Genomic DNA, 13597 nt, shown 5'->3' on the forward strand with positions numbered 1-13597 from the left:
ACCCTTCCAAGCGCCCCAACCAGGGTTATAAATACAGCCCTGGTCCCAGAAGCCAAACAACAACTTGTATACGATTTTCTTTAAGTGTTCTACGACTGTGTGCTTCCAATGCTTGTAAGAGGCTTCTCCGCCTACGACGAAATGAGAATTTGAATAGTGTTTCAGAGTCTTGGATTAACAACCTTCTCGGTTGTAACCAAGTAAAAAATTGATAGCCTATTTCTTTTTGCATTTATTAATCCTTTTCTTTTATACAAGTATCCTATTGTTTCAAAAGATTGAGAAAGATTTTGTTTGTTATTATTGTGCAGGCAATTCACCCCCTCTTGTCGGCCGCACCGATCCTAACATTCTCTACAACTTTCATACTTGAGTGTTGCTATGAAAATTGCTCCGAACACAACTGAGTCTTCTACTTAAGTTGTCAGTATATTTATTTACTTGCACTTAAATTTCATATCTTTATAACTTATTCGAACTATTAATGGATTGTCCAACGAAAGCACTTAGAGAGTACATGCCTTGGAATAGAAGTTGAAGGCTTCGAACCAACTAAAAACAAAGTGTTAGCGTTGTTTTTATCTCTTTTTTATTTCTGCCACATACTTGTTAAGCTTTTTTTAATGAAAAGTTGAAAATATAACGCGCGCTATTCACCCCCTAGCACATTTCGATCCTACATATACAACTCCTAACACAACCCGACCATGTTATGTAACACGACCATGTTCGATGCTCAACACGCAATCGTGTTATGCAACATGGTCGTGTTCGGCCGCACAATGTACCACACGACTTGGCTGTGTTCGACCGCACAACGCCCCACACAACCTAGCCGTGTTATGCAAGTTGGCCAACATGGTTGCAGCACACCGAAACCCTATTCACTAATTACGGATCAAACACAACAATTCTCCAAAAATAGCGACGTTTACTACTGTTTTTGTAAAAAATCATGAAAACTCAATAACCTCGCATATCCTAGGTTTTCTTCATGTGTTTTATACTAAAAAAATCCTGATCTAGCACAAAACATCAAAACCAATGAAAACTTAAAACTTAATGTCATAAAATTGATGAAACAACCTTGGCTCTGATACCACATGATGTGAATTAATATTTTGCCTAGCCGGATGAATTCTAGAAATCAAGAACTCGACTAGGAAAACATACAAGAACAAGGATCTAGTAACATCAAATATTACGGTATAAAAAAAATACATAAACTAAAATTAGATGATGAAACCTAAATATAGCAGAATTGTCATCGTCTCTATAAGTTTCGTCCACGGAGTCCAGAGATCCTGCTGAGGAGCAGGAGAAGCGAGGAGGTTGGTCTTCTAAAGGAAATAGGGTAACAACATCGTAATCTCTTCACTAATGGAAAGTGTAAAGATCTATCAGATTCCTAATCCAATGAAGATCAAACCCTATATATGATAAACCTGTATATGTTATCAGCATATCATTAATGATAGTGCGGGCTAACAAATTTTACACGTATAAACCTCACATCTAATAATACAAACGCCAAATAAACATCAGTAAATGTGTTTATTTCTTAACGGCATGAATCCACGTGTGACAAAATAACATGGTTTCCCACCCAATACAGATAATAATCCAACATTTTCTGCATTGAAGATGAAGTTGGCACAAACCCAGGTCCATCAATGTTCTTTTGGATTCATTATAGAATAATATGTCCATATTCATACTAGTTTACGAATAGATTTGAGATAAATACTCTACATTAGTTTTTTTTTTCTCCCACGGACTTTTACCCTTATCTTTGCAAGAAGCTTTTCCATTGTGAGAAGTTTCAGATTGATCATTGACTAGATGTCTTAAAATTTTCACTGAATATTATGTTATACTAATTGCTGAGTAAGAGATCCTACTTGTGCAATTTTCTTTGTTACTTCCACAGCCTACTGATTCCTTTAGCCCACAAGCAATTGCATCCTAAAGCATATTGCTAGACCCCAAGAACCACGACAGGTTTACAAGTTGATCTTATCATGACAATAATCAAACATTATAAACTAGCAAAGAAACTAGTTATTAGGATCCATTGGTCGATGAGAATAGATAAGATGTTTGTAACGGAAATTTATTCAAATACTAATAAAGGGCTATTGCTTTACATATAAATGATACATAAATTCTGCAACTATATCAACCTTATGTCAATAATGGAAGAACTAATAAAGTGAAATGATTCTCTCCTCTTCACATCAGTACTTCACTGTTGCCTTTATCGCATCCAATATCTGGAAATGAAATTACTAATTTAATTGAAAAGTAAGGAAGAAAAGGAGCATTGGCGAAATTGTAAAGTTATTACTTTGTGACCAAAAGGTCACAGGTTCGAATCCTGGAAACAATCTCGTGCAAAAAGAAGGGTAAGACTGCGTACAATAGATCCTTTCCCGGGACTCCACATGATGGGAATTTCATGCACCGGACTACCCTTTTACTTGAAAAGCGAGGAAACCAAGATATGTATTCACTCACCTTGTTCATCGTTGGTAGGTAAAATTGTTCGTAAACAAGAGGGAATGGTGTATCAAGTCCACAAACTCTTGCTATAGGAGCTTCCAACTGTGAAGCACAACAAATAAAGGTGAGAGTAAAAGGTCTGATAACGGAGAAAGACTAAATCAGATCTACATTCCTGAGTTATGTAGAATGAAATGTGACTTCTAGAAACATGTACCCGTAGAAAGCAGCGCTCGACAATTGAAGCAGATATCTCTGCACCAAATCCTCCAGTCACAGGAGCTTCATGACTGATCTATGAAAGGGAAGAGATTTAAAAATTAGTGGAACTAGAATGTGCCAGAAGTATGTTCCATTGTACAAGGCATCTTACAAGAAGCTTTCCAGTCTTTCTAACAGAGCTTTCTACCGTTTCCTTGTCCCAGGGTATTAATGTTTTCAGGTCTATTAGTTCACAAGAAATTCCTTCCTGTATAAGTGCCAAATAGAAATTACTGGAAGTCTGTTGTATCTAAATCCACAGCACAGTTATAGAAATTTTTGCTTATTTCATGTTTAGAATTCTTTTCCAAAGAGAGTGACGAGCCAATGTGCAGAACAGCCTGTTCTTTAAGTACTTTGATATGCCTATTAGATGATAAACAACTAAAAAGTCAAACAAGATTTATTGAATCATCAATCCATGTCATACCTTTGCAGCAGCATCACATGCTTGTTCTAATATTGAAAGCTGGGCTCCCCAGCCAATAAGTGTTATGTCACTCCCTTGACGAATCACCTGGTGGTCTATAGTTAATAGCATAAAGTTCCATGGTAGTCTGTCAGTGTGAAAAAATGGTTTACCTCAGCCTCAGATAAAGGCAACATGTAGTCATCTTCAGGAACCTCTTCTACAGATAATCTATACAACAACTGCATAGTCGCAATAACAAAGTGACAATTTCCTAAATCTAATATTTTCATGACTATGAAATAAGAAAGTATTGGGTGAAACCCAAAATCTTATCAAAGATATCCATACTTTTGGTTCAAAGAATATAACTGGATTTGGATCACGTATGCAGGATAACAGCAATCCCTTTGCTTGTCTGGGACTTCGAGGAATAACTACCTAAGAGAAAACTCATTAGAACAAATTTTGGATCCTATATGCAGGATAACAACAATCTATATTGCACGAATTCAAGTACAAATATTGGATACTGAAGTAAATCGATGTGAATTGTTATTTCCAAAACCCTTTACACATGAGCAGTAGGAATATCAAGCATCCACTGGAATCTGTCTGAGATTTTGTATATCAGAGACAGTAATCACTTTGCGTCTCATGAACTTTGAGAAAAATCACTTAAGATCAAAATTCATGTGACATTCAGTGAAGGGTAAATCAAGGCAAGTTGGAAGATACTAATAGGGAAAAAAAAAATCATCCTAGCATCATATGTCATAAATACATCATGAATATACTAAACTACTTAGAAAATTTAAAATGTACATCACATGAAAGCAAGAAATTAGGAGCTAAAAAACCTTAAGACCAGGCACGTGACAGAAGAAAGACTCTGGTGATTGTGAATGATAATGACCACCATGCCCAACAGCTCCATATGGAGATCTCACTGTTAAACCTGGGAATGCATATACATGAGCTTAAAAACTCATTTAAATAGATGAACTAGGGAAAAGCTACCTCCACAGTTGAACTCATTCCCACTTCGGTATCTGAATTTGGCTGCCTCATTGACAATCTACAAGATAAAACAATCATGCCAGTGAAAGAGGAACATACAATTGGAGGACAAAGAGATGAGAAATTGCAGTCTCCAAAAAATCTAATTGAAAATTGGGATAAACTATATGCGCATCCCTTGTAGTTTACCATATAACCCTACTTTTCTAAAATAAACCAGACCCGTTAGTCAATGGCTCAGTTAACCTAATTGAAATATAAGTTAAAACACATACCATGTTATCTAAATGATTTTTGGAATAGATATGATCCTTAAGGACAGGATATGCAATGAAAATAATTTTTTTAAAAAAACTGACTTTTAACATATGTTAAATAAGACAACTATCATATATTATGGAATATAATGGAAATTTAAGGAAAAGATAAAAGTTCAATGTAAAATGAGTTAGCTACAAGGAATGTACATACAATTTACACTTAAATTTTATGCTATTCTTCTGATTGCCATTTTCAGTGAGAACTTAAAGGGTCTAAAAACTTTTGGACGTCAAATACAACTATTAAGAAAGTGACTGGTCTTCTGGGATACAAAGTAAAAAAAATATCACCTAATGCCAAATAACTGACTTGAACTTTGAGTGTCTAAAAACTTTTAGATGCCAAATGCAACTCTTAAGGAAGTGACTGGTCTCCTGGAATGCAAATAAAAAATATCACCTACTGACAAATAACTGATTGTGATCCAGGGCAATATAATTCCTTTCAAGTTGGAAACTTTAGCAAAAGAATTTGCAACAAAGCGCCTCTACACTATCTTATTTATAACAAATGATACAAAATAACACATTGTTATATTTTACAGCATGTTCTTGTTCTCTTTATATTTAAATACTTAGTCAAAATAATATATATTATATAAATTACATAGCCAACAAAAAATATACAAAAAAAAAATTGGAAATGATATCTTATATTCATTGATAACAAGAATTTTGGGAAACTACAAGACTACTAGACAAGTTTTAAAATCTCGACCTATGCCGAGGTTTTGGTCTAGATCAAAACGACACAGTTTCGATATCGTATCATGGATACGGTTTCGGTATATATATAGTAATTATTAGATAAATATGTTTATGATATATAATCTAAAAATAATTTATATATTGATTTTGTATAAGTTCTATATTGTTAGAAAAAATTAATTAAATATAATTTTCTTTAAAGAAAAATTGATTTCTCAATAATTCGAATTTAAATTGATATTTTAAATAGTAAGAAAAATATTAAAATATCAATTAAACAGTAAACAGTAAAAAAAAAATAATTTTAAAAAATATCTGAATATAAATCTGATTTATTATAATTTTTTTAGAATTTTTAAAAAATTTTAAATGAAATTTAAAACAATACAAAATAATTAAAAAATATTAGAATATAAATCTTATTTATTAATTTTTTTAGAATTTTTAAATGAAATTTAAAACAGTAAAAAACAAACTTTTAGAATATTAATTAAAAAATTTTATTAAAAAATTAATTTTTAATTATTTTTTTTTATATATTTTATTGGTATAATTTAATTAGGCTTTATAAAAGTCTCTTCGAAATATCACATAAGTGAGAATTGTTTAAATTAATTAAATCGAATGAATTTTTAATCGGTAAAATAGTAACATCGCGCGGGTGTCCGGCGGTGCCGAAGGCGTCATGGGATGCTTGGCGACGGAGGTGTCCTGTGACACTTCTAGCGGCGCTAAAGGCATCCTGCGACGGATCTGAGATACCCTGCAACACTTACGACTGAGGCGGTTGCACAACACGTGTTTGATTCCGTCTATCTCACATGACACATGTGATGACGCAAAAAATTATCACGCGTAGGGTGCCGATTTCGCTCCCACAAAGGAACCGTAAAAATTGTCTGTCGCCATGTCACCCGGCACGGAACAATATTCTCTTCCTTGCTACTAGATTCATTAACCATTATTCATCTTAGATGCTTGTGGATTTAAAAAAGGTACTTAAATGGACTTTAAAATAAGGATTAAAATTTGGAGTCATGTCAGAGTTTAGGTTTGACGGAAACAATACATGTGAGGTACTTTTTAAATATAAAATATATTAATTAATTTTTTTTTTATCTATATTGGATTGATGTAGATGCTTTTCCTAATAATTCATCTTCACCATCATTGTTAGAGAGATTGTTTTTCTTTAGTCTATGTAATAATCCTTAGTTTGTGAGTTATTCTGTAAACAGATGGAGGGGAAAAAAACAAATGAAAGAGAAAAAATTGACAAAGAGAAAGGAATTAATTGTAAAAAATTAAAAATGATATCATAAACTCTAAACCTTGTAAATATCCTTAAAAAAATAAAAGAAAAGAACCTAAACCCAAAATGAAAATTAAAAAAAAACACTCAAGCCATGGTTAAGCAAGGTTGCCGCGAGGTCGCTTCTGCCTTGCAGCTCAACAAGTGCCCGTGCCAAAATAATTTCAATACCAGTCAATGGGCGTAATAGTAAATTTTGCCTGTGTCGACCAACATGGCTTGGTATCACAATCATTGCTTGAGAGGTAAATAAAATATTCTTGGCAAGTTAATTGGAATCACATGTAAATTATAATAAGGAACTCTAATATATCATGAATTAAATGCTCAATAGGAGTAATTTATTTTCCTTAAGCATGTAATATCAAAATAAAAAAAATTGCACATGAAGAATTCTATCTGCATTATATTTAGCTGATGAGATATACATTAGTATATTACACCACCATGAAATTTTAATAGATATAATCACAATATGTTTCCTTAAATAGTACAAATACAAAAAAAATGTTTGGCAAGTAAAACATAATGAAATTCAGTCCATAGTCAATGTATGCTTGTGTTTCCTTCTGGGTAGTATGAGACACATTGTTGCATTATATAATTAGGTTTAAAATTAAAAGTTTAAATGGAAGCTTTAGATAGTTTTAGTTTTTTTTAGTTTTCAGAAATTGTAAGCTTTATTTTGATGCTGTCAGTACAATGTAGAATACTAGGCAAAGTTGCTAAGGAATTGATTATTTGTTTACCAAGTTTGTGGAATTAGGAGAGAGTTATAGTTGGGCCTTTAAAAGGAGTCTATGACAGCCTGCTCTTCTTGAATAATCTTATATTTAATTTTGAGTTTTTAAGTTAAAAGATTTATTATCCATGTAAGATTGTTTGATTTTGATGTTGCAACACATATGCACACCTTACAATAACAAGAAGAGTGCGCCAACTACTAAGAAGAGTGCTCCAGCTAATTGGAGTCCATTACATGGATGCTTGATGCATTTTCAATGAGCGTCTTAATTAATGTATAGTAATGTCTAAATGTGTTGTTACTCACTGAAACAAGGTGATGCTTTATTATATTACTATAGAACTTCGTAGAAGAGTAGTAGAATATGTGAGAAAGTGGAAGTCAATTAGAGAATAGGAGGAAAAAGCTTGAAAGATCAAGGGGAAAAGTTGACACCAAAATAAATTGTATTCCAATTAACATAGAACCAAGAAGGATAAACACAACATAGGTTCCTAGACCTTAAAAACATTCAAACAAAGTGCAACATAAATTTTCTATACTTAGGAAGTGTTCAAAGATAGATGCATCTTAGTTCCTAAGACCTTGAAAACAAAAAACAAATGATATATGGCAGAAGCTGGTAAGGGCATGCATGGTCCCAGGGTAACTCAAGTGTAAAAAATAAGGACACATGTGGAAATGCCAGCAAGAACAAAGATGGGATGAGTGGTGGATCATATGGAGGGAAGTTAAAAATAGCAACAATTATCAGCAGTGATGGCAGCAATTTGTGGGGTAGTTAATCAAGTGGCAGTTAATGGTGATAGTCAGTAGTCGTGGTGGTGCCTTGTTTTGAAGTAGTAGTAATTAGTAGTTGTAGTTGCGTCCCATGTGAGGAGTGGATGGGATCAATTATGATTTCATGGGATGTGCACTTTATATATTTGGTGAATGGAATTTCAAGCGTTCTCATTCTAAATTTCTGCTCTTCTTAGAAGATCATGTTCTCTCTTCTCTGAACAAGGCACAACCCATTAGGCTGGCAAAGGAAGCTGTCAGTTGCACAGAATTTCCCCTTTTAGAAGTGTGACAACTGCCTTTCTTTTTTGCCATCAATAGCTCTGGACGCCCCATAACTTGATCCTAGCATCAGATCCCTACCAATTTGGCATTCTAGCTAAGAAATGGAGGATTCACTGCAACTACTTTTGGAATCCTTCACAAGTATAAAGAGGATCTTACTTCACCAGCAACAACTCGAGCTATCAAAGTGGCTAGCCACTTAGGTGGAGGCCTCATTCAAAAATGGGAGACTGGCAGTCAGATCAGTAGCTCATAAGATTGAGATCATCTAGAGCTCAAAGGCACCGCTATGAACTGTTGGGACATGAGGATGTGATGGGTAGAGGGGACTGAATAGCATATGTACCTACAAATACAATTCTGAAACTATTCTTTCTATTTTCTAAGCAAGGTCATAAACAACTAGCAACGAAAACAAATATAAACACAAGCAAGTACTTACAATCACTAATACACTAATTTATGTGGTTCAACAACCCCAAGGCTCCTACTCTACGCCCTATGATGCATTAGTGGATCACTCTTGAAAAACTACAATCTTTATCCTTCTCGGTCAACTATCAGAGGTGAACAAATTTCTTACAAGCACAAGGATTGATAAAGTACAAGAGGAAGGCTAAAGAGATTACAAGAGATTTCTAATAGGTTTAACTAATACGATTTCTATGGTTTAAAATCTCGTGTCGTACATGGTGAAACAGGCAAAAATTATCGTCCGCCCGCCAACCGGCACAACACCAACACAACCCTATGAGGCTCCGCGAGGCCTCCCTCGCGCGAAGGACTCCAACGAGACCCACGGTCGCCATGTGGAGGACTTATGAACCCTGCAGTCGCTGCGTGGAGGACTCGTGAGCCCCCGGCCGCCATGCGAGGCCTCACTGTGAGGTCTCGCGAGGTAATTGTTAATATGAAATTTCTATGCTTCGAATGTTTAAATTAAGAATTTAATATTAATAATAATAATAATAATAATAAAATAAATAAATGTCAGCTCGATGTTACGGTGAGAGTGTAATTGGGTGACTAAGGGAAAACCAGAACTAGTCTATAAGGTCAAGTAATATATGTTTCTTGTAAATGCTATTTAAAGGTTGAAGGTAGGGCATAGGTTTTTAAAGAAAATTTGGGGACCCTAAAAGATAGAAGAACCCTAATTTGGATACATTGTGGCAAAAGACGAATATGCTCGCCCCCAGCGCCCCCGCCAACCCGTCCCAGGGCCAACACGTTGGAGATAAATCACGGACCCTAATTTGGATACATGCTCCTAGTCTTATGGGCCAATTGATGGGTTTTGGACTTACTATCAGAATTGGAGCCTAAATATAAATATTAAAAAAAAAGAGAGAGAAAAAGGGAAAATCTGCCCTAGGGCAAGGGGGATCGGGGACAAGACAAAGGGGGAGGGGCAATGCAATTTGGTGGAGGAAGGGCTCCCGACGACAGACGCGAGCCCTTGGATGAGAGCTCTCGACGACGTTGGTGGATTGAAGGCTCGATCCGTTTCGAAGCCGGGATTGCTCCTCCAATTTGAACGAAAGGCAAGCATTATTCATTTGGTTTTTTTTTCTGGAGTGAGCAATTCTCTGTGAGGATGGGTGGATTTGGATGCTTCGTTCGACGGAATGATTGGGGACCTTAGGTTCGATGGAGGACTTCTTAGGGAGGAAAAGTCTTTTAGATCATACCTAGCTTTCTGCTGAATTCTGGATTTCTTGCCGTGATTTCCTGCTGTGATTTTCTGCGATGAATCCTATGTGTGCGAGCTTAACTCATGTTGGTTTGGTATTTCAGATTTGATTTGGTGATTTTCGGTTGATGAACTCAGTGTGTGCTTGCTTAAATCATGTTGGTATGGTATTACAGATTTGATTTTGCGAATTTCTGCTGTTAAATTCAGTGTGAGCTTGCTTAAATCTGGTTGGCTTGGTATTTCAGATTTGATTTGGGGAGTTTCTGTCGTGAGTTCATTGATGAGTTGTTTAATCATGCTAGTTTCGCATTTCTATGGAAAAATTCTGGTAGCACGTGTTTTGGTTTTAATGTTAATGCCTTTGCTTGGTTCTTGAGTTAGCTGTGTTTAATGCAATTTCAAGTGGTTCATGCTTCTCCGTGGTGTTTTCAAATTTCTGGACAGATTTGGTTGGGTTGGGAGTTGATTCAATATTGTTCTTGATTTCTCTAGCTAGCTGTGGTTTCTGGACAAATGCAGTAGGTTGTTTCCAATGTGTTTTTGCTTCTTGTGATAACTTTGGATTTTATTTATTGGACGGTTTCAGTAGGTGGTAAATTCTTGTTCGATATTGATCTTGCTTCTTCAAGATAGCTTGGATTTATTTCTGGACCGATTCGAAGGATGTGAATCGATTTTGATGTTGTGCTCACTTCTTCATGCTAGCTTGACTCTTTGGGACAGATTTGGTAGAATAGGAATTGGGGTGTTTTTTTTTAGCTGCTCTTCCCTTATTTTTTTCTCAGGTTATTTAGATTGTATATGCACTACTTGAAGCTTTAAGTGGCTTTATTTTTTTTTTAAGGAAGATAGTATAAGAACTATGCATGTTTACTTGCGAGGTAGGATACAAATGAGTTATGTTTTTCTTACATGGATAACTAGATAAATATGTGCATGTGAGGTGACAGTACGGGATGGGTGCCTTGGGATGAGTTTCGAGAAGGGTCCTTCCAATCATAAATGATGATGCTAATGTATGTTGGCTTCAGCTATATGATTATAAGTTCTTCCAAGAGGTACCTCTAAAATTCATGATTATGGACCAAATAAATGGGCTCTAATGATGGTTACAACATTTGTATCATAATCAACTCCTACAAGGTTATGTATATGTTTTCGCTCCATGTGTAAATAAGTTCATGTTCCATGTTGCCTCGTTTTATTAGTTGTTTCATGTACCTTGAATTTGAATATGCTTGTTGGGTCTATAGACTCACTATGTGGATGATGCAGGTGAAGGGTGATGCCTTAGGAGATGTGGAGGTGGAGTAGCTGAGGAGATGAGATGGAAGCATGGCACACTGTCGAGGATCCCTGATAGCATGTCATGAGATATGTCCGTTGCTTGTCATATAATAAGTGGGATGTGGGGTTAGTCTTAGCCTAAACCTTCTATCATTTGATTGCCCATTCTACTACCCACCCAAATAGAATGCTAGCATACCAACTTGTGTCGACTTTGGAGTTTTAGGTTTCTCGACTATGATCATCCTAATGATAAAGTCCACCTAAATTGAGTTCTACCCTCGCCCCATGCATACAGGACAATCAACTCTCACAGTTTGCCATCGGAATGTTACCATCGCCACTTGGCTTTGCCCAAAGGCCATCTCTTATCAAGTTTCTCATCCCCGGATGCACTTGAGCTCTCTGCTCCTCCATATGTCATCTTCACGCTCTACCTACATAGCCTTCTCTGGCTATCGTCCTCACTACTCTTCGATGTTCCTTGTCCTATAGTCCCTAAGTCACCTTTTGTAGCCTTCTCCAATCTCTTCGTACCTAGAGTCACTAAGCCTCCAACTTAGCAACACCAACTCATGCTCCAGAGCTGCTCCAACACCACGTTAGTTCTTCTCATCATGTGATCCTTCGATTGTCTCATTCAACCTTCATAGATTTCCATGGACCTCCAAGTCACTAAGCGGCCACCTTGGCCACGCCAAGTTATCATCCATATCATTACTAGACCTTGTCAAGCACGAACTCTCCAAGTTCTATATGTGTTGCTACAAGTCCCTACACAATCAAACACACATATCAAATCATAGCGCAAGGTCTAACTTAAACTCTGTCTAAACATCAAAACCTAAGATTGTACCCTCGAAGCATGATTGCACTAATATAAACAACTCCACTACTCAGGAATAGCACTAAATTTTTCAAGACTGGATTTCACGAAGTAGAATGGAGGATCCAATCGGCTGAATCAATAGTTGTGAGGACTTTCCTAGGAACCAAAGGACATCAAAGCATGGAAAGGAAGACATTGCCTCACCACTCTAGACAAGCATCACCAATAATAAAAAAAATACGCAATACTAAGCTTACATCATCCTCAAAACAGAAATGGCACCATTAAACATGTAATATCAAAATAATAAAGAAAATCTAACATATACTAATATAAACAACATTATAAAAAAAAAAGATGGATCCGCTACCTTAGCGGCCCCCTAGTGTCGGCCCTATGGATATAGAGGGAGGTAAATGCAGGTACACAGGCCATAAGCGTATAGTAGAGTAAACCCCAGGTCATCAGTTCCTGAGAATCGGCCCCTGGCTATTACGCCAGAGATATCACGCGTCCACTGTTTGCACGATGTCCTGGAGGCAATATAAACAACATTATAGCCCCTAAAAGTGTGGCATGGTGGTAAATCACTCAGGGGAGCAATAAGAGGTCAAATCCCAAATGGGACGAATATCTTGGAGGTCAACTTCTGAGTGAGCATAAGTTGTGCTCTGGATTTACCTAGTACGCGAACCAAGGGAAGGTCATCCACCACCAAAGGAGAAGCCCAAACACTTGGATTTTCAAAAAAATATATATAAAAATAACAATATAAGATAAGCATGTTATACTCAAAATGTATCAATATAATAGTAAAGAATCCAATGAACATTGGACAATATAAACAGACAACAAAAATGTTAAAGGTCCTCCATTAAGTTAGTGCCTCAACTAGAGCACCAGTAACAAAAGTGGTAAAGAATCCATCAAGTTTTGACCAAATGACACATACTACATTGCTAAGGGCTCCCACAACATTTCTCCTTAGGTTTCTGCAACTTCTTATTTTTACAATTCCTGCAGTGGGTACAGTACTTACATCATCCACACTCAACACATGCTCTCCACACGACTTACAACCTTGAACAAGGAAAAGTGGCACACACAACATGGTTACAATACAACTCAAAGGTGAAACTCCAATGATTTTGGTGATACAACACACAAACAATGTTCTCTTGGTCAATCCTTTTACCATGACTCATGTTTTCCTGATTCATCATCTAACTCAAGAGTCTTGCACCTAACAAAGGGGTGAGAATCTTACCTAAAAAGAAGGCTTGGCAATGTCAAAGGATTGATTCAAAGATGACATTTTTTATCCCTTGAAGTTGCTTCACTTAAACAAAAAAGAAGATTTTTTTGGAAAAAATTCAATACATCAAGGGAGCACCGAGATCGGATGGATATGAGTCCAAGTTTTTCAAGCAATGATGGGACACT

At 36.2% G+C, this 13597-nt stretch overlaps 1 protein-coding gene across 1 annotated transcript in view; it reads right to left on the minus strand.

The window, feature by feature from the left end:
- Positions 1-2016: 2016 nt before the first annotated feature.
- Positions 2017-13597, minus strand: part of LOC121985341 (2-oxoisovalerate dehydrogenase subunit beta 1, mitochondrial-like) — a 39190-nt gene continuing 27609 nt past the window's right edge. The window contains exons 5-13 of the mRNA XM_042538728.1: positions 4193-4250; positions 4033-4130; positions 3524-3613; positions 3346-3414; positions 3194-3280; positions 2876-2971; positions 2720-2797; positions 2518-2604; positions 2017-2273 (exon numbers count right to left, since the gene is read on the minus strand). Of these exons, the coding sequence (XP_042394662.1) occupies positions 2238-2273; positions 2518-2604; positions 2720-2797; positions 2876-2971; positions 3194-3280; positions 3346-3414; positions 3524-3613; positions 4033-4130; positions 4193-4250 (699 nt within the window). The 3' untranslated portion in view covers positions 2017-2237. The remainder of the gene's footprint in view (positions 2274-2517; positions 2605-2719; positions 2798-2875; positions 2972-3193; positions 3281-3345; positions 3415-3523; positions 3614-4032; positions 4131-4192; positions 4251-13597) is intronic.

Source organism: Zingiber officinale, chromosome 5B (assembly GCF_018446385.1).
Source record: "Zingiber officinale cultivar Zhangliang chromosome 5B, Zo_v1.1, whole genome shotgun sequence".
Taxonomy (NCBI): Eukaryota; Viridiplantae; Streptophyta; class Magnoliopsida; order Zingiberales; family Zingiberaceae; genus Zingiber; species Zingiber officinale.